This window comes from Hydra vulgaris, chromosome 11 (assembly GCF_038396675.1).
Source record: "Hydra vulgaris chromosome 11, alternate assembly HydraT2T_AEP".
Taxonomy (NCBI): domain Eukaryota; kingdom Metazoa; phylum Cnidaria; class Hydrozoa; order Anthoathecata; family Hydridae; genus Hydra; species Hydra vulgaris.
In genome coordinates this window covers 52,267,501-52,290,000 of record NC_088930.1, presented here as the reverse complement: position 1 = coordinate 52,290,000, position 22,500 = coordinate 52,267,501, and the positions used below count along the sequence as shown (strand labels likewise).

Sequence of the window (22,500 nt, the reverse complement as noted above, 5' to 3'; positions counted from 1 at the left end):
ATTTATGCAACAAAATCCAGATGATCTTGAAAAATCAGAATACCGTACTAGTACTCATATTAACAGTTCTTCAACAAACCAATTTTTCACACCAACTGAATCTACTAAACCTTCTTTGACTGACATAAATTTAAAGGAATTGTCTTTAAAAAATAACAACAATATTCATGAATTAAAATCTCCGTGTATCATGATATCTCGTTTGACCAAGAAACAAACAGTAAGGATTTTTTATGGTGTTTCTACTTTTTTCCTAAGGGAGTAATGCACATAGTAAGGTAAATTGTATATTGTATGCAGTCATGATTATGCAGTCATTAGTGGCAGAGCACTCTTATCCTGTGCAAGAGAGGTTTGGCACATTATCAACATTATTAACATTATCAACCTTTATTTTAGTTGTGGTTAGGGGTTTTAGGTCTACACTTTATTCTGTGGTTGAGCGTTTTAGGTTAACACATTATATTTTGGTAGGGGGTTTTAGCTTAACATTTTATGTTGTGGTTGAGGGTTTTAGGTTAACACTTTATACAATTATAACACTTTATTAAGTTTATAAATTATTTTTTTTAGAGTTTGTGCGATTTATTATGCCAAAAGTTAAAAGCAAAAGTGAATCAAAATTTTAGTGATGATGTTACTCATCTAGTGATTGGCACTGGTATGTTTTTTAATTAATATTTTTTGATTGGTTAGAACAACTGTTTATGTTTTTTAATTGGATAGAACAACTGTTTATGTTTTTTAATGGGTTAGAACAACTGTTTATGTTTTTAATGGTTTAGAACAACTTTTTATGTTTTTAATTAGTTAGAACAACTGTTTATGCTGTGAATGCTTTTTAATGAATAACTCAATGTTTATGTTTGTTAATGAACAACTGAATGTTTATGTTTTTTAATCAATAACTGAATGTTTATGTTTTTTAATGAATAACTGAATGTTTTTTTATGGTTAGAACAACTGAATGTTTGTGTTGCTAAATCAGTCGATGTTGGTTTAGTAAAGTGTTACTGTTTTAACTATTTTCATCTGTAACAAATTTATGAATGAATGAAATATCAACATAATGAGATATTTTATGTTGTGTAGTAAAAATTGTAATAAATATAATTTCATGGCTTATGTTCTGAAATCTGTTAAATTAAGTTAAAAACTACTATAGTTTTTTACTATATTTCTTAATTTTTTCTGAATTAAAATCTAGTACATTTTTTCAGTTTGTTGCATTCTTTTATAATTGAATTAACCTAGATTATTTATTTAAATTTTTCATTAAAAATATATATTAACATGTTTTAAGATTTTTGAAAGCAAAAATAAATGTTTGACTTTTTAAGTTTTTAAGATTTAATATTAAATATTTTTAAATAAAAGTATTTTTATAAGTCTATTAAATTATTTTCTGTATTTGCTTTTAAAGCAATTAAATACTGTTAAAATCTTGACCAAAATAATGTTTTTGCACCTGTAAGAAATTTCTGATAGTTTGTCTATTTAATCAAGGCTAAATTTAATTAAAAAAAACTAAATTACTCAGGGACCCTGGATCTATAATAATCATGATTTACTATTGTCACAATAGGTTATCATTATCATCACAATAAGTTGATAATGATAACCTATTGTGATGATAATGATAAATCATTATAAATTGTTGTCATAGATTATTAAGACATTTAACGAGTTTGCCAAGTTTCATCACAAGATACCCTGAATTCTATCCTAAAAAAACTTTCTTATTAATTAGCAAATTAAATCTTCTTGATAAAATTAAGACCCAGGTTTATCAAACTGGTTGAAGAGCATTTTTGAAGAATGTACCAAATATTGTCTTTATTACTAATAAATTTATATGTAAAACATGATCAGTAAACCTTAAGGATGATTGTTTTCTAGATTAAAGTAGAGTACAAGGTTAATCTAGAAATTTTTTATCTTTTATGTAGAAGAAAATGTATTTTAGTATATAAGTTAATGACAAAGCTATACACATCATCGTTGTCATCATTATCATCATCGTTGTCCTCATTATCATTATTGTTGTCATCATTATTATCATTGTCATCATATATATTATATAATATAATATTATATAATATACTAGGGTGTCCCATAAGTTCGCGGGCACTTTGCGACAAAACTTTATTTCATTGTAACTTAATATTTATTAACAATTATTCTTCAAAGTAAATTCCATTGCTTTCTACAGCTTTCGTCCATCTTTGCGCCAATTGCTCAATTCCGCGACGATACCATTCCGCCGGTTTGGAGGCGAAAAACTCTCTACACCCATTTTCGACCTCCTCCAAAGAATCGAAGGTCCTACCGCGAAGAAAGTGAGCCATCGAACGGAACAGGTGGTAGTCGGATGGCGCAAGGTATGGACTGTATGCAGGATGAGGAAGAACTTCAATTCCAGGCAACTCCAAAATTTGAAAAAAGATACGAAGAGTCCTTGGGGTTTTCGAGCAAATGGGTGCAGGTGTCGACGCGTCATTTTTGCTGCGCAAGCGTCAATTCGTGAGGAACTTCTCGGCAGCGCCTATTGACGAGTCCGATTTGATGGAGGTGGCGATCGATGGTGGACTTGGAAGGGCCGAGCTCTGCCGACAATCTGCGGGTGCTAGTTTGTGGTTGCTGCTCCACCAGCTCGCGCAGCGCCTCATTTTTTACTGTCGATGGACGGCCTGACCTGGGTAGATCTGCAAGGCTGGTTTCGCCGTTGTTAAAGCGCTTGAACCATTTGGCCGCTGCGGTTTTCTTGACCATTCCCTCGCCTTCCACATTGCAAATTTCAGCTGCTGCATCTCTTGAACTCAGTCCTTTTTTCCAATAGTGACGCAAAAGTACGCGAATCTCATATTTTTCGTCCGTCATTTTAGAACTAAAAAGACACATTTTAAAATCACAATTACAAAAAGCGATACACCATTTTAAAGAGGAATAAAAATACTACAAAATAATATCAATCATTAATTGATTTGAGTCAAATGTCATAAAAAAAATTATGTTTGAAAATATTAGCTTCAAGTGCCCGCGAACTTATGGGACAACCTAGTATATGATATAATGATGATTCTATATTTTATATATATATATATATATATATATATATATATATATATATATATATATATATATATATATATATATATATATATATATATATATATATATATATATGTATATATATATGTATATATATATATATATATATATATATATATATATATATATATATATATATATATATATAATATATATATATTATATATATGTTATATATATATATATATATATAATATATATATATATAATATATTTATATATATATATTATATATACATTATTTTTGAGAGAATATCTGTCTTGATTAAAGAATAAAAACATCATTCAATTATCATTAACAGACTGTTGCTAATCACAGATTGTTAATTATCACAGCAACAGTCTGTGGTAGTCAACATTGGTAATTATCGCAGTTTGTTGGTTATCACAGATTGTTGATTATCGCAGAAAGTTGATTATCACAGATTGTTGGTTAGCACAGATTGTTGATTATCACATATTGTTGACTATCACATATTGTTGATTATCACAGATTGTAGATTATTACAGTTTGTTGATTATTGCATATTGTTGAGTATCACAGGTTGTTGATTATCACAGTTTGTTGGTTATTACAGATTGTTGATTATCGCAGAAAGTTGATTATCACATATTGACTATTACAGATTGTTGATTATCACATATTGTTGACTATTACAGATTGTCAACCCTCGGAATTAGGGTCGGCATTTGACAATGCTGACCTAACTGCTGACCTCAAAGTGTTTAATATCGGCAAAAAATTACTGACCTTGTTTCAATGTTTTATGGTAAGACCTTTGTATCAAATTTTTTTTGCCAACCTGATGCCGACCCTAAAAACTTGAGGTCGGCAAATTATTGCAGACCACATTTTTTCTAACTCCGAGGGTTGGATTGTTGATTATCACGGATAATTGGACTCAACATAAGTAATGAGTAATAATTTTAGAACAAAAACATTTTAAAGATAATAATCATTTTATAAAAAAATTATTATTTTAGATTTGAAATAATAGCAACTGAAACTTTTTTACTAAAAATGAAAAAAAGTGCATTTTTACACAATCTTTTGATTATAATTTTTTTTTATGTTTGTTATAAAATGATCATTATATTTTAAATTTTTATAGCTTCATTTGAGACCCAACAAGACATACTTTTAAAAAACTTTTTCTTTTTTAATTAATATCAGGAACCCAATTTATGTTCAAGGGTCTTGAGGCACCTTATAAGTATTTGCTATTCAAAAAAATTTGAAATCCAGTCTTCTTTTATCATATAAAACACATTAAGGTGCATGCTACAGATATTTTTTAAAAATGTTGTTTTTTGAACCACCCTTATGTATATGTTTTTAAAATACTTGAAAGTATTATATATCAAATGTTGTAAACAAGGAGGAAATAGAAAAAAACAAAAAAAAAGTTTTGATTTAAAATGTTTCTAGAATAGAAAAATTATGTTCTTTGAATAAAAAATATATAGTTATTTATTTAAAATATACAGCCAATTACAACAGATCACAATAATAGGTTAAAAATACATGAATCAGAAGTAAGAACATGTTTCCTAACAAATAAGGTATGTAAAAAAACAAATAAGGTATGTAAAAAAACAAATAAGGTATGTAAAAAAACAAATAAGATATGTAAAAAAACAATTAAGTTTATGTAAAGAAACTAATAAAATATTTTAAGAAAATAAAACAGTATCACTAAAGAAGTAATGTTGATAGATCAACATCAATTTTATTATTTATAATAAATTTTTTATTTATAATAAATTTTTTATTTATAATAAATTTTTTATTTATAATAAATTTTTATACCTTTTGTGAAAAATAGTAGCTCAATTTACAAAAAAACACAAAACAATGTAACAATATAACATGTAACATCAATTTACACATCAATTCATGTCATCATGTCATCATCAACTTGAGTTTAATAAATTTTATAAATTTTTTTGATTTTCTTTTTATAGATGAAAACAATTATATATTTAAGACATCATACACTTTTAAGTATTTGATGGCATTAGTATCTGGTATATGGATTGTTAGCTTCCATTGTAAGTTTCATTTTAAGTTTCTTTTTTAATTACATTGTTTTATTATTTTTTCATGAAAAAAAATCAGCAGGACAAAAATAATATTAGTGTTACAAAGGTTAATTAACAAATATGGCATAAATGTTACAAATGGTTAGTTTTCAAGTATAACATATGTGTGTTACAAAAGGTTAGTAGTACCTCAAAAAAAAAGTAAAGATAACCTCAATAAGGTTTTATTATGAAATTTGATATCTATTCATTATAATTGATGTTATTTAAAATAATTGCAAATACATATATATTTTTATATATATATTTGCACTTATCTTAAATAAAATCAATTATATATATATATTAGTTTTTACTTAATTTTACTTAATTTTTTTAAAAGGATAATTTTGTTTCTCTCTTGCCACCACTGTTATTGGTTACCCATCCTCATTTGAAACCAGTGTCATATAAAATTAGAGTTTGTTTCATGCAGTTAATAGCCTATTCTACTTTACTGCAGTAAAGTAAAATAGGCTATTAACTGAAAGAAGTAAATCAAAAAATGTTTTAGTTTTCTTTTTTTATATACCTAAAATTTTAAAGTACACTATTTTTTGCTAAGAAATCAACCAAATGAAATTTCAAAATAAAATGTGAAAATAAAAAAAATGAATATTATATAACTTTGAAAGTGTATTTTTATCATTAATTTGACCTTATTTTTAACAAATTTTCAAATATCTTAATTATGTTATTTAATAAATAAAAATTTATTTTCTTTCTTTTTATTATTTTAAAAACAATTGCCTTTAATGATTTACTATTTAAAAAAGTGATTTTAAATGCACAATTATGAACATAGTTACAAGCCAATTAAAAGTTCTATGTTGTTCCACATTGTTTTTTGGTTCGAACAAATTTTTAATTTATAGTTAAAATAACCCTAGAGGATTTGCTACACCTCTTTACTTTTTAAAGAGATACTTTTAAGTTGAAGTGAAGTTTTGTTAAATACATTTTAAATTCACTCTTTTTTTTTTTTTAAACAATGTAGTTTTTGGAAATGTGTGTAAAAATACTCAATCAAGTATTTAAATAATTTCTGGAGAGTTTAATAGAGTCGCTTTATATCTTAAGCTAATGACATGGTTATAAAGTGTTTAAGCTTGTATTTATATAGTTATTATACAGTTATGGTGTAGTAGTAGAGCGTTTGCTTCATAAGTGAGTAGTTCTGAGTTCAATCCCCACCATGTCCCTGGTAGTACTGCTCTCAACTTGTTTCTCCACGTAGCAGCCTTTTTTGTCAAGTTTATATTTTGGAGTTGAAGAGTTAAGTGAAGATATTAACCACAAGTAACCTCCTCAACTGCAGTAGCCCTCTTGGCTTTAGGAAGATAAAGTAACCTCCTTGACTGCAGTGGCCCTCTTGCCTTTGGGAAGATGAATAACATTAAAAAAAAATTTAATAAGAAGATAGGATCCATTTTAAACAATATGCAAATTTGAACTAAATAATGAAAGACTTGGTGAAATCCTTTGAGTTTATAAAGTAAACTAAATAGCATGTGCCAACATGCACATTTTGCACACAGATACATGCACATTAATTTAATGACAAAATCTTTTGTTATAAAATTTGTTTACAGTTGCAGTTATTTATGCTCTTCAATGCTTATTTGAACATGTTCATGCGTGTTGTACGGGTATTTGTTGCATTCAGAAAATAAATTTAGTTTCATATTAGAATTCCTTAACTCCAAAAACCCTTATTTAGATAAAATAGTAACCCACGTTTATCTAATTGTTTAAAATTTTTTTCTTTTTTGACTTAGTTTGCCTCTCTGTGCATATTTGATACAAACTCCAAATGTGAAAAGTTCTCTTTAGCATTAAAAAACCTTCGATCACCCCCAATAACAAATAGATTACAACATAAATTTTTTTTAGAATACTCCCACTCCAAATTAAACAGCTTTTTTAAATTTTCTCCCAGGGGTACTGTGTTCTATGGTTCTGTGTTCTGTGGTGAGTTATATCTTTTCCAGGTGTGTTCTGCAAAATGTTCTAGGTTTATGTTAGGTTTTAGAAAAGGAACAACATGATTCACAACTGAATGTGTTTTCCTTAAACTAACCTTTAAGGTTAATTCAAGGTCTATTTTTTATTGTTTTATTTTGTATTTATTTAGAAATGTCAGCAAAGTTATTGATAATTGTTTCAAATTCTGGATTCAAATTTTTTCTAAAGCTGTATCTCTTACCAAATAAGATGATATGAAGTTTGGGTGAAAAAATGTGGTTTGTTTAAAACTGACATTTTTTTACCACAGCTTGTTCAAGATGAGCTATTTTTTAAGTAGTTTATTTTTTCCATTCCATCCAACTCCATGGTAGCCATAAATAATATGATATAAAATTTTTTTTTGGTAAATACAATGATTTTGATAATTAAGATAAAATCATTTTAATAAGTATGAAAAGTGTAAGATGACAAGTCATAATTATGACAAGTCATAATTATGGTTCATTTTTAGAGCATATTTTATTGCAAATAGATAATAATAATAATAATAATAATAATAATAATAATAATAATAATAATAATAATAATAATAAAGGTTTTAACAGTTTTTAAATTCATTTGTGATGTGTAAGACTTTTTATATAATACAATTTTTATTTTCAGGGGTTATTCAGTGTCTTAAAAATTCCAAGTTTGTAGAGGAGGTTTGTAGAATTTTTTTTGAGACAAGCATATTTATGATGTACATTAGTATATATTATTTGAGTTTTATTTTTTTAACTTTTTCTCTAATACCTCTTTTAAATCTTTCTGTTATTTTAAAGATGCAGGTTCATTCATTGTTAAACATCCAAGTCACTACTGCTTCTGTTGTTAAAATAATTTCCTTATGAAACTCTTCTACAGCATGCAACGCATTTAATAAGGAAATTATTTTAACATTGTTAAAATAGTATATAGAAATATACGGAACGCATGCCATGCGTTCCGTATATTTCTATATATTTCGCAGTTTTACAAAAATGATTTTCAGAACATTATTGTGTAACTATTTAACAAGCGCTTATCTTTTTTCCTTCCTTCATTAAAAATGGAACCTGTGTTTCAAGGTTATATACTTCTTTCATACTTAAAGCCCTCTCTCTCTCTTAGACAAGTCCAAAAAAAAATTGTTTTGAAAAACTGGTAAATATTTGTGAATGTTGTTGGACCTGCTTTAGCTGCTAAACTTGAAGGTCCCATCTTTGTAAAGTTGTATCTTTTTATTTTTTCTACAAATACATGGTTACTGTTAACAGTATCTTGCTTAAACATGTTCAAGCAAGCTATCAGTTTTTTCAGCAATATTAGTGCTTTGAAATTTTCTCTTACCCTAATATTTTGCTGACACATACAATTTACCTTCTTCAAACTCTTCTTAGTTCTTTGTTTTCTGTTAACGGATAACTTAATTTGTTGTTGGTTACAGCCTTGTGTGTAAATTTACTTTTTAAAAAGGACCAGTATATAGGAAGCTATATAATCGAAATAGAAGCGGCAAGCATTTAAAGTTCCTATAGAAGGTGTAAGCTAAGTTAAACAGTAATATTTATGAGCAAGTTCTTTTATTGTGATTTTCTATCAAACCTTTTATTTTGATAATCTGCTATTATATTTAAAAACAATCTGACTATCAGCAGCATGGATTCTGAATGCTAACCATGTCAATGCTGGCACCAATTGAAGTTTAGTTTACAGTCGGAACATTTCCCTCAAAGTGTAATGTTGGCAGTGGGAACCATGATTTACTGATTGTACTGCTAATAATAATTTCTTACACAATTGTACCTATGTATGCCTATTTTTTTGATAAATATTTACACTTGTAAGTTATTTCAAAATTTAAGGATTTTTTATACTTTTGATTGTGTTTGTAACTTCTTGAATATAGGAAAACAAAAGATGTCATAAAAGGTTTTATTTTTTAAAAAAACCTTTTGACCTGTAGTAAAGCTTTTTTTTTTTACAGGATTCATTTGAAGTGAAAGGTGACCCAAGCGATGGCCATGAAGAAATTCCTGCTCAATATCGAATAGCTGCTATAAATAGGGTATATATATTTATATTAATATATATTTATAATAAATATATATTTATAATAATAGTTTTATCTTTTAATTTACACATTTTTGAATTGTTTAGGTACAATCTATTTTTAGACATTAGACTCTAGTTTTAGACATTAACATTATTTTTTCATTTTGAGTTTTAGACATATAACTTTATTTTTATATAAATATTGTTGAGCCAAATAGAATACAATAGTTTTACCAAATAATTTGCATATAACACTGATTTTAGAAAACATAAATATTTTTCCTTAAAATTTATTGACAAAAAATTATGTAAAAAAATGCTAAAGACTCTTAAAAAAATTTCAACAGAATGTTATTTAGCAATAATACAAAAAATACTTATTTTTATTACAAATGAATAACATTTTTAAAATCTCTATGAAAATACGCTTCTTTTGAGACCCAGGTTGACATACTTTTGAATAACTTTTTTTTCGACAATATTAGGGACTTTACCTTAAATACTAAAGATTTGAACCCAAATATCTTTACAACTTGACGTGATGGTGTAAAATGGTTTGCATATTTAAAATCAGCATATTTAATTTGTTTTAAAAAACCACCTAGTTAACAAGATATGCACAATAAAATTTTATTTGCTGATCAGTGTAATCAGTGACGATTTCTTTAAATGTCTGTGGTTCTTTCAGTTTAATGGGTGTTATGAGTGTGTTTTGCAGTCCTAAACTATATTACTGAAGTCCTTTCAAAATATCAAGAAATTCAATATCAAAAAACAAAGTAGTTCAAGATTTTTATTATTTTTTATTTAAAAGAAATAATAGAATAAAGTGGTTTCTTAAAATGTATGTAAAAGGTTTTGAAAATTGTTGGTATTTACTGATGCATACTTAGCAAAAGACAAATCAAGAGTCTAGCTCTTATAATCAAGTTTTTTGGCCTTGTTAACTAAGTTCTTGTTAGTGTCACTAACAAAGGTCTTTGTTTTTTTTGTTCTTGGTTTTTCTTGGTTTTGGGCTGTTCTTGGTTGTTTTTGATTTTTAATTATTCTTGATTGTTTTTGGTTGTTGATTGGTTGGTTTTGGTTCTCATTTGTTTTCCATTTACTATTATATCTAGTAAAGTTTTTTTTTTGTGTGTATTTTTTAAAATAACATTGATTGTATTTCAGATTTTGCTTTTTTGATCATTGCACAGCAATGCAAATTATTTGTTGATTTGAAGCTGCTTTGATGCACCCTATTTTATTTGCATATTAATGATAGCCATTTCTTGTCTATATTTTCATGATTGTTCCGATTTTTTGATTTTTCAGGATGTTTATTGGTTGTTATTGTGACTTGTTGAAAATGATTTGGTTCACATATTATTTTTCTAGAAAAATCTTTTATCTGGGTATTGTATTTGGGTTCAGGGAACATTTCAAAGGAGTCCTATAAAAAAAGGTGAGCAATTAAATGTATAACATAAAAAAGGTTTAATGATATATATACAAAGTAAACATTCAAAATTATAACATGTAAAAATGTGTAAGCAATTAAAGATGTAGGCAGAAACATTTAAAATTACAACATGTAAAAATGTGTAAGCAATTAAAGATGTAGGCAGAAACATTCAAAATTATAACATGTAAAAATGTGTAAGCAGTTAAAGTTGTAACAAAAAAATGTGAGCAAGTTTAATAAGTCTAAATATTTTGAATAATTATTTGAGTTGTCAAAAGTTTTTATTAACATATGAGGTTTATATCTAGCCGTGCTTTTTTATTAGATTTTTTTTGTTTTAATTTGTTGACCACATGCTTTCCTCCAGGCTCAAAGCAGCTTAAATTTGAAATTTTTTTTAGATATTTGAATTATTTTGTTTGTATAGAGGGAGACAAAAGTATATTTATATTTGCTTGATATCTCATAAGGACAATATAAGTACAATTTTTTTTTTATTAATAAATATTAATAATATAAATAAATTAATGTTATAACAATATAAATTTCATATAAATTCTTTGAATAAATCTTAAATTTACACTTTTAGTATAACTTGATTTAGACTAAATCAAGATTTAACTTAGTATTTTATAATTTTTTTGTGTTTAATTAAAATTATTTCCAGATCAATTGGTCATGCTGATAAAAAAGCTTGGGGCTGAAGTTGTATTTACTTTAGATGAAGATGATAAATATATTCGACATATCAAGGTAAACATTGAAAAATTTGTTGAAATTAATTTTTTTTAAATACTCTTATATTAATTATATGTAATTTATTTAACTGATAACTATATATATTTATAATTGTTTAATTAATTTGTATTTAAAAAAAAATACAAAAAGGTGATACTAGAAATATGAAAATTATTCTTTTGTAATACTGAGATAAACAAGTTAAAAAAGAGACAAATCAGTCGTATTCAGTTAAGGGTTTAATATATTACACAGTTTTACCAAATGTTATGTATTTTTAAATATGATTGAAATAAAAATAAGGAAGATTTTTAAATTTGATTGAAATAAAAATAAGGAAGAAATCAGGTTGAGAATTCCGTATTTTAATAATTCAATTGCCAAAGAAAAAAAAAAGTTTTTCAAAAACGAAAAGTTTTTGAAAAAAGAATTATTTTTAGTGTCCGGACTTTGTTGAATAAAATTCCGGTTTACAAGAAATTTCGAGAAATTTTCGATAAAAATTGAAAAATTCGGAAACGATAAATTATTATTTCTCCTTTCTGAGTTTTTTCGTAATGTCGGAATGAATAAAATATTTATAAATTTCTGTTTAAGTATTTTCGAAAAAAATCATTGTTTACAATAATTTTCATTTTTGACGACTATGTTTTTAAATACATTTTACTTTTTTTTACCTTTAAATTTTACCACAAATTTTCTATTGTTCTTTGTTTATTTTTATGATTTATTTTTATTTTATTTTAATTAATAACTTTAGTTGAATTTACTTCTTAATTTTTTTGTGGTAGAAATTAAAATTTGATGTAATCTTTGTTTAATAATTTCAAGACAATTATTAATTCTAATTTAATTTTGTATAATCAGACAATGCAGAGACTTTCGGAATGGCAGACGCTTTTTTATAACGAATTTTGAAAATAAATTAAAAAAAAAAAGAAAGATAAAAAAAATAATAAAATAAGAAAAACAAAATGAAATAAAAATAAAGAGAATGAAGAGAAGAAAAAAAAGATATAAAAAAGCAAAAACTAAAAAAAAATTAAAAACCAAATCAAACAAATTAAAAGAAGAAAAAAATTAGATAAGAAAAAGACAAAAAAACATTTAAATTCTTTTAGGTTTCAAAGTAATGTATAGCTTGTAGCTTATTTAAATTCTTTAAGGCTTTAAGGTAATGTAGGTCATTTAAAAAACTTTATTTTACAGCATTCAAGAGAGTTTCAAGATAATGTCTTTTAAAGCATAATCTTTATAATACAATATCTTTTACAGATAATTCTTGCATAATATTTCTGGACCTTATCATCTAATGTAAATCTTTAAAAAAGTTTTACACTGGGGTACATGGCTCTAAATTAAGTTGAACATAAAATTTGTAATTTGTAGTTTGAATATATACTGATAGATGATTTTAAAAGAACAAGAGATTACTTTGCTTGTAACAAAAAAACATTTGTTAAAAAAGTTTACATTAGAAGGAATTATATTAATATCCTGGATTGAGTTGGCAGATTCAAATGGGTTGTTATTGTTTGATGAGCAGGAATGTAAATGTAAAGGATTCTTTTTCAATGACCATGAGTTTAAAGTAATAATGTACCGATGGCAAAGGCCCATTGTGGCTAATAATAGGTTTAATGTATTTAACTAAGGTTACTATAATAATATTAAAGATTTAAATTACATTTATATCACGTACCTATACATCAGCAGCGATTTGACCTACTAGCCTATGCTATTGGTAACCAGCAACCAATTAATTGGCTTAACCATTGGCCAATTATTCGCCTGATGCCATCAGTTGATTCATTGGCATTGCCAAATAAGCCAAACCAAACTGGTGCATAGGCGCACCTTATATATGCAAATGCCAAACCTAATATTAAGATATTACCTTTATATACATACATTAAACCCTATCAATAGCCTCAAGCCGCCTTTGCCATTGGTGCATCATATATTTCTCAATATATTTATATTGAGTTATCAATATAAATATATTGAGAACAATTCATTAAGCTAATAGAGTAGCAGTGCTGTTTGAACAGTAACTTAAAAGTAAACACAGAAATAACAAAAATATACTTTTTTAAGAATACTTTTGTTAAACCTTGATAAAAGGAACTACATTTGCAACCAACCAAATGACAACTGCTAAATATGCTGCAAAGTATAGTTTACACTACAAATATTATTTTTTAAACGAATCAGATTGCTACTTTTAATAGCGAGGAGCCAATTAACCCATTTTCTAATATCCTTTTTATTTTAACAAGTTTTGTAAAATAGGTTTTGCAACCTTTGCAAAGCATAGTTTTTACTGTAAGCTTCTTTTAAAAAACATTTTCTAATAAAAATATAAAGATCTAATATTAGGCAAGTGGTTGTTGTCATAATACAAATTTTTATATTTATTTTTTTACCTTATCACTTGCAGGACTTAACAGGGTTTAAATCCACCTGTGGTTCTTATGCATTAATCATCTCAACGTTTTGTAAATCATTCTTATTTAAAAAAAAGTTACTCATCTCTACCATCAAAAAAGCATATGGTGATATTAAAAAAAAATTATCTAGCTCAGCCACCAAAAATTTAATTTAATTTTTAGTTTTTTTATGTTGAAATTAATCAAGTCAGCTTATGTTTTTATTTGTTTCTTCATTTTTGCTATATTTAAGGATAGTATTGAGAGTGATCTGACTCATCTAATTACCATCCCATTAGTCTTCTTCTTATCATAAGAAAGGTTTTTGAATCTTTGATAAACAAACACTTAATCTCTCATCTTGAATCTAATGAATCTGATCACCAATATGGATTTCGATCTTCTCGTTCTACAGCTGATTTGCTAACAGTAATAACCGATAGGTTTTATTGTGCATTAGATAAAGGTGGAGAGGTTAAGGTATCGCTCTTGACATTTCTAAAGCTTTTGATAAAGTTTGGCATGCTGGTCTTCTCCATAAGCATTTTTCTTATGGTGTATCTGGTAACATCTTCAAGATTATTGAATCCTTCCTTTACAATCATACTATAACAGTTGTCTACTAAAGTTCATTTTCATGTTACTCGTCATTCAGTTAAGTCTCATCCTTTTTCTGTGACTGTTCCTAGGTGCTCCAAAAACTCTTATTCATCTTTTTTTTTTCCTTGAACATGATTTCTTTGGAATTCACTTCCTTCATCTTGCTTTCCTGGTTCATATAATTTGCAATCTTTAAAGTTGTCTGTCAATTGTTATTTTGCTTTACAATCTTTATCTCTTCTCTTCCAGTAACTTCCAACTCTAATAGTGGTTGCTTGCAGCCTTGTTGGAAGTGAATCTTTATTTTTATCTTCTTTACCAATTGTAATATAAAAATTGTCCTCGATAGACAGCACTCTTCTTTATTTCCTGTAACTTTAGGGTTTCCTCAAGGTTCTATCCTTAGCCCTATACTTTTTTTAATTTACATTAAAGATCTTCCAGAAATTCTGACATTGTTCTTGTTTTGATATGAAGCCAACAATCTCTGATTGCTTGGGCAGTAAATTTGAGCTTTAAAAGGATCACACCTTGGCTACAGCATGGGGCTCTCAGATGCTGATGAATTTTAACTCAGATAAAACTCAATTTTTTTCAGCTAGTTTTTATCGCAGCAATCTAGAGCTTCCTATATTTATGAATGGTAATATATTCCATGAGTCATCTACCTTTCGTCTTCTAGGATTAACTCTTTCTTCTGATCTTTCTTGGAAATCATATATAAAATCCATTGCAAAATTAGCATCTGCTAAGGTTGCATCTCTTTATTGTGCGCGCCACTTTCTTACTCTGGATTCTATTCTATATCTATATCTCTATGAATCTCAAATCCATCCTTGTATGGAATACTGTTGTCATATCTGGAGCGGATCTTGAATGATACCCTTTCTCTTTCAGACCAAAAATTAATAAAATTTTAAAAAATCAAGTTGTTAAATTTGTGCTTAATATATTTTGATGTTTAAAAGTTATTACCATGTACGTAAATTCACTTTCTAAACAAATTTTTTTTATAACATACTGTTGACTTTTGGATTTATGTGAGACATAAATTAAATAACTCCAAAAAGAAGTTTAGAAATCACTTTAACATTGTCAACTATTTATGAAACTTTTCCTCAAATATTTAGAAAAATTAAATATTTTTACTTAAATAATAAAAAATGTTTCATTAATATTTAGAAAAATATTTTGCAAAATTTGTCTTAATGAAAAAGTTTGTTTGCAGAAAACTGGTGGCATTTAAAAGTGGTTTTTTTATCATATGCAGCTTGAATATTTAACATTGATTTTAAAAACATATTTTCTTCTAAATGAATTCTTTATATTGTAGATATTTCTAAAATTTGTTACTTCAATTCAAAATGAAATTTAGATAAAAAGGATCTCACTTCTGTTCACAGTGACTGGTTAACTTTAATTTAGATAAAACCCAATTTTTTTCAGCCAATCGTTATTGCAATAATTTAGATCTTCCTTTATTTATGAACGGTAGTGTACTCTATTAGTCATCTACTCTTCATCTTCTAGGATTAACCCTTACTTCCAATCTTTCTTGGAAACCATATATCAAATCGATTGCAAAATTAGCATCTGCTAAGGTTGCATCTTTTTATCGTGCTTGCCATTTTCTTACTCTGGATTCTATTCTTTATCTCTATAAATCTTAAATCCGTCCTTGTATGGAATACTGTTGCCAAATCTGGGGTGGATATTTCAATGATACCTTTTCTCTCTCAGACAAGGTGCAAAAATGCATTGTAAACATAGTTGGACCTGCTCTTGAAGCCAACCTCCAACCATTATCACATTGTTGTAATGTTGCTTCTCTTTCTATAAATACTATAATGGGCTAGCGTCTCTTGTGCCATTTACTAAAATTTATTCTCGTGTTACTCGTCATTCAATTAAGTCTCATCCTTTTACTGTGACTGTTCCTAAGTGCTTTAAAAATTCTTGTTTGTCCAAATTTTTTCCTCTGACATCAGTTCTTTGGAATTTGCTTCCTTCATTTTGTTTTCCTAATTCATATAATTTGCAATATTTTAAGTTGTCTGTCAAGCGTTATCTAACTTTATAAGCTTCATCTTTTCTCTTCCAGTAACTTCCAACTCTAATAGTGGTTGCTTGCAGCCTTGTTGGAAGTGAAGATGTTGAAAAAAAATTAAAAATCATTTTTTAATTGTCTTTGTAATGAACAAAAGTTTGATGTTTTTTATACAATTTTTAAATTCCTGAAAAAATAATCTTTCAAAGTTATACTGAAATGTTTGTCAGTTTAAATGTATTGGTGTATCAGGTATTTGAGAAGATATTAAATAAAAGCTAAAAAATATATATTTCTTAGGTTGATTATTCTATTTGAATTAAACTACCAAAATACAAATGCCATTTTAAAAAGTTATTTAATAAGATTGCCCTAAGAGGTATTAACAGCTTCTTCGTCAAAATTGTGCACGTACTCTATTCAAATGGTTCTTGTCCTATTTGTGTTATTACTGTAGTATTATCTGCTTCTAAGGACTCATGGGTTTTTTGGGGGGTCTTTATTTTTGGGGGGTCTTCTCAACTATCTCTCAAACATAAAAATTCAAAGGATTATGATCTTTTCAGACTTTTTATTTTGTGTCACTGCAGCCTTATGCAAAGAAAATATGTTGAAATATGGTCTCTCACCATCCACACTATTCAGTTTATGACTGTTTTGAAGAACACGATGTAAGCAGTAACATTCACTTAATGTCTTTTGGAGTTAAAAATGTGGTAGCACGATATGCCCATCACTGTTTTACACCCAAAATCATTACTTTTACCAGAAACATCATATGTACCACATAGGAACCTTTGTTCATCATATGTATCACATAGAAACCTTTGTAGTATTTAGACAATTTTTTATTTTGTCAGTTTTGTTATTTAATCCTGAACAAAAAGTTATATTCTGAGAAATATCAGAGCAAACATAACAACTTACCTTAGTTACAGAACAAGTTACCTTAGTTACAGAACAAGTTACCTCAAATACCTCGAAAATGATAAATTGCACTGTTAACTGGCAATAGAAAGGTTATTCATGTTCAAAAACATAAGTATCTTAAGGTGTATTGTGAAATATCTTGAGGTGTATCATGAGGTATCTTGAAGTTTATTGTGAGGTAACTTGAGGTGCATTGTGAGGTATCTTGAGGTGTATTGTGAGGTATCTTGGGTTAAAAACAAATTTCTATGATTATTTATATGCATTTCTTGTGCAAGAAATTAAGGTTTTCAAAAAACTTTAATTTTTTATTGTATTTTATTTAAAAACTCATTGGTTAATCAAAAATGAATAAACCATTGAATGTTTCCACTAATTGTATCAATATATCTTAGAACTACAGATAGGTGATCTGTATGCAATACATCAAGGGTGAAACAGAAATTCCAAAGTAATTTGATTTTTTTCACATCTGCCACAATGGTTTTTAGAACTTATTTTGCTATCAATGAAATCATTATCATCATTTGCAAACTGTTTTAGAGAGATATGAGGTTTTGCTGAAACTAACATGGCTGTATTTTTTTATATATTCTTTTAGAAAAGGTAAAATTGGGCAATCAATTCTAAAAGACCACTAAAATTTCCAATACCCTCTATGTATAACAATTTGTTAGAACCTTTAAATGTAAGATTTTTTTCAACTAATGTACAGATAACTGCTACTACTTGTTTCAGAACCAATTTTTTTTTTCTTTTCTTGTCTCTTTCATTAATTGATTATCTAATGTATTGTCACTTTTGCAAACCAAATAACTCATTAAAGTCTCTCTATGTTTGCATGATTTTTCACTTTTCATTAACAAAACAGAATTTTTTTCAGTCATTAAAACCATTAATTGCAAGGTAGTAATTAGAAATCTTGAAAACTTTTCACGCTAAAAACACTTCCTTTTGAGGATAAGCCTATCAGGATTGTATTTCTTGCCATTTGCTCTTTCTCCAATAAAAAAATGATTGGAGAAAAATTGACCATCTTTTTTGTAATGTTTTTTTGATGCTTGAAAATTGCCATTTAAGTATTGAACATTTTCTTGTTCATGCTCTATCCAAAATAATAAATCTTATTTAGGCAGCCCCATAATCCAATTTCCTTACCTCTATTTAATTTCAAGTCTATTTCTATTTCAAAAACATTGATATTTTCAAATGAATGTAATGCTACTGCATCAAGATCAGGATCTTAAAGCAGATATCCAACTTTAATTTTTAGATTTTTCCTTCCTTTTCTATAGCTGTCAATCACAAAGAAGTTGTAGTTACTTCTTTATATTCCACTTTTGTAAAAAATACATTAAGTTTGGTAATTTTTTTGGCTTTTTTTATGTTTTGAGTACCACTTTTATAAACTTTCTTCATTATCTTGAAAACACTTCAGTGATACTTATTTTGTTATTTGAAATTCAAAAAGTTTTCCTGTCATAAGAAGTTGCAAAAATAAAGTTTCTTTCAAACCATGAAAATCATTTTGAACAGCAAAATAAAAAATCAAATCCAATTAAAAAAAACTTGATACTTACTTATAAATGTGAACATCAACATAGTTTAATAACTAAAGTATACTTTACTATTTGATTTTTAAAGTAAAGGGCGTGTTTTGTAGTAAAGTAAAGCGCATGTTTTGAGGTCTCTTTTTATACATTAAACATTAATTTGAAATTTAGGCAATAAAGGAAATAAAAACCAGCACTTTTTACTATGTTGTTGTTACTATGCATGTTTACAAAATAGTTTGAGCTAAGTTACTTAACGTTATAATGTTGTTTATATCATTATCTGCCAAATTAAAGCACTTCATATTGATTTTCAAGTCTCTGTTTTTTTATGACTTTTAATAAAGATTTAAAAAACTTAAATTTGAAATCATTTTATACTTATTGAAAATATTCTCGGTAAAAGCAAAAAAAAATTTAATAGTATTAAGATGCATTACAAGATGTGTGTTTTAAATTTTAGAGCAAGTTATGTGTTTCAAATTTTAGAGCAAGATATGTTTCAAATTTTACAGTAAGTGCTGCTGCTAACGTAATAATATTTAATCTTGATTTTTCACTGGTCAAGAAATCATTACAAATTGAAAGAACTTTTTCAACTGTTGCATTATTACCTGTGCATCTCAACACAAATTCAACAAGAATAAATTTCCATATGGAATGTGTTCATTTTTGAAATGGTTAAATATAACCACTTTTATCAATTTCAACATGCTCATTTTTCCATTTTTTTGAAATAAAATATTTCCACCCATCTTTTATCAATTTTAACATATTCATTTTTCCATAGTTCTAGTTTATCTGAATTTAAATATAAACTTATTATTTTGTCATACAGACTATTGTTATTATCGGTGATTTCTTTCAATAAATACTCAACACACTGTTTAATATTTGCCCAATTACCTGGTGAATTTTAAAAGCACCATTGAAAACTGTTATTTCCTGTGATATTTGTTTCAAACCATTCATCGACATATTGGAAGCATCTTTGGTAAGTTAATGTCTTACACCGGGATTTTATTCTTCAAAATTTAATATTTTTTTTATCATCAAAGAAATAAAACTATTTTTAAATTGCGATTTGTCGTTAAAGACAAAATTGTTTAAAATAAGACTTCTGCACCAGATATGCTATCAATTTTAATCTTTTGAATCATATTATGAAACAATGTTGCCTGATTGTGTATAAAATACATAAATATCTTTGATAATTCATCGTTGAAAAAAGATTCCAGAATTTTTGGACATAATTTACTCCTTATCATCTTCGCCCACTACAAAACCACCAAAATTTGTACATACCTATTGTAATTACTTAAGTAAAATATTTGCTAATTTAAAATAAAAACACTTAATACAAGTTAGCCAATTTAAGCTCAATAATGGAATAAGAGTTCATGTATTCTTGCAAAGAATTGCAATGTGAGCCAAAAATAAAGTTAAAGCGAGATTATAAATGCCAGAAATCGTGCATATTAAATCAATTAGTCAAAAATTATGCATATTAAACAGTTTAGTTGCAATTAGTTTTAAGATATCAAAATTAGTTTTATAATATCAAAAGGAGGACACTAATCAAGGTAGGACAAAACCTAAAAAAGCAGGACTGCTGTCCTTAAAAGACGACAATTGGACAACCTTAATAATATAAATTGTTAACTTTCACATTTATAAAAATCTGATTTATAAGTTTTAAAATAAATGTTGGTAAACTTACTCTTAAGAAAGTGTACAACACTTTCTTGCATTTCTTGTTTACAATTTTCCTCTAGTCCTCATCTTCATTAGATGTGAGTGATCTTAATTACCTACACATGATTTGAATGGAGCCATTATGCACCACCACCATGTACCACCAGGTTTCTTGAATACTTCTTTTTAATTTAAAGTGACAGTTGATAAAATATGAACTGTAACTGCAAATGCCTAACAATACTGGTAAAAATATATTGTATGCATTTCCTTTATAACAGAAATATAAATTACTAGATTGCACTGACAAAATGACAGATCAATGAACTTTTTTGTTTTCGTTAGTAGATTCCAATCTGTTTATTGTAATAAAAAAAAATTATTTTACATCATATGAACATAGAAAAGTTTGATATAAATTAACACCTGTTCCATAAAATTTGAGACTGGCTTTAAACTTGAATAAAAACTTAAATAAACACGATAAAAAATTTTTTTTTGGTGTGTTCTTAGAATTAAATATGCAGAATAGGAAAATAAAAATAAATTTATCATAAGACTCCGTATCTTTGAATTTGATCAAGTCTGGTATTGGTACCTTGTACCAGCTTTTGTACAGCTTTTAGGTCAAGTCTACTGGCACAATAACGAATCCGACGCTCAAGGTTTGATATATTATTTGTAGACCATCCATTCTTGTACACATCCCACTTAAGCATTGCCCAAAAATCCTCTATAGCACGAGCTTCTGGTAAGTTTACTGGATTATCTTTTTTTTGAACATATGGTATCTTCTGGGTTTTTAACCATTTTGTTACCAAATTAGCATAGTGAGATGTTGCTAAATCGGGCCAAAAGATATACTTGGTGTCTCGATAATATTAATTAATAAAAGGTTGCATGCGCTTTTGTAAACACTCTTTTAAATAGATCTCTTGGTTTACCGCTTGGCCAGAAGGAGCATTGTTAATAGATGTGACCCCTCGAGGGGAGATCAATACAAGTAATTTTTTTCAACTTTTGCAACATCATAATACTTAACAATGTCTGGTGTCAATTTTTGATCATTTGAATAGTATGTATTATTACCCGCCAATGTGCTATTCAACAAAGTAAAGTATGACTCATCATCAATAATAAATTCATGGTTAATTGGTTGCGATATTTTGAATAAAGTTGACCACATTTTCGGCGATCCCAAAGCCTCTGTTCAGGAGTTCTGCTTGGTCTTTTTTTTCTTTTATAACAAAGAATAGGCTTTTTAAAGCATTTTAAGATTCATCTGATGGTGCTTTTGCTACAACCAAGTCTTCTAGAAGCCTTTGGAAGTGATGCACCTCTTCGATTGTTAAACATTTTCCTTAATTTGATGCGGTTGTTTTGTGTATTTAGAGTAGGCCTTCTTCCACTTCCTGCTTTGCGACCTAATGGTTTATTTTGATCGTAACTATTTATAGATATATGAACTATCTATAAATTGTAGCTTTTGAGTAGTCCTCCATCTTGAAATGGTTCCAAACAACGTGTTTTCCATCTTCATGTTTTTTTTTATAAAAATTATACACACGACTTTTTAGGGCTTGTTGATTTGGCATTTTCAATTGTTATCTAAACAAAAAATAATCAGAGAATTTATATGCTAATTGAAAGAGGAAAGATAGAGCTTTCATTTGATACCAAATACTAACTATTTAATCAAGCTTACTAATTAAATATCGCTAATTCAAGTTAGTCACAAATTTTATGGAACAGGTGTTACCTTGAAAGGAAAAAAATTCTTTTAAGCTTTCCGTTTTCTTTAGCTAACAATGGTAACAGACAATTTGT

The 22,500-nt window shown here is 27.2% G+C and overlaps 1 protein-coding gene across 4 annotated transcripts in view; it reads left to right on the top strand.

Annotated features, from left to right (window-relative positions):
- LOC100213455 (breast cancer type 1 susceptibility protein homolog) overlaps nt 1-22,500 on the top strand; it is a 71,605-nt gene that overhangs the window by 48,360 nt on the left and 745 nt on the right. For all 4 annotated transcript variants that reach the window (XM_065809175.1, XM_065809174.1, XM_065809173.1 and 1 more), the window contains exons 10-17: nt 1-220; nt 574-661; nt 5,077-5,163; nt 7,825-7,865; nt 9,170-9,250; nt 10,615-10,681; nt 11,349-11,434; nt 22,476-22,500. The exon at nt 1-220 is cut by the window's left edge and continues 844 nt beyond it; the exon at nt 22,476-22,500 is cut by the window's right edge and continues 24 nt beyond it. In XM_065809175.1, the coding sequence (XP_065665247.1) occupies nt 1-220; nt 574-661; nt 5,077-5,163; nt 7,825-7,865; nt 9,170-9,250; nt 10,615-10,681; nt 11,349-11,434; nt 22,476-22,500 (695 nt within the window). The remainder of the gene's footprint in view (nt 221-573; nt 662-5,076; nt 5,164-7,824; nt 7,866-9,169; nt 9,251-10,614; nt 10,682-11,348; nt 11,435-22,475) is intronic.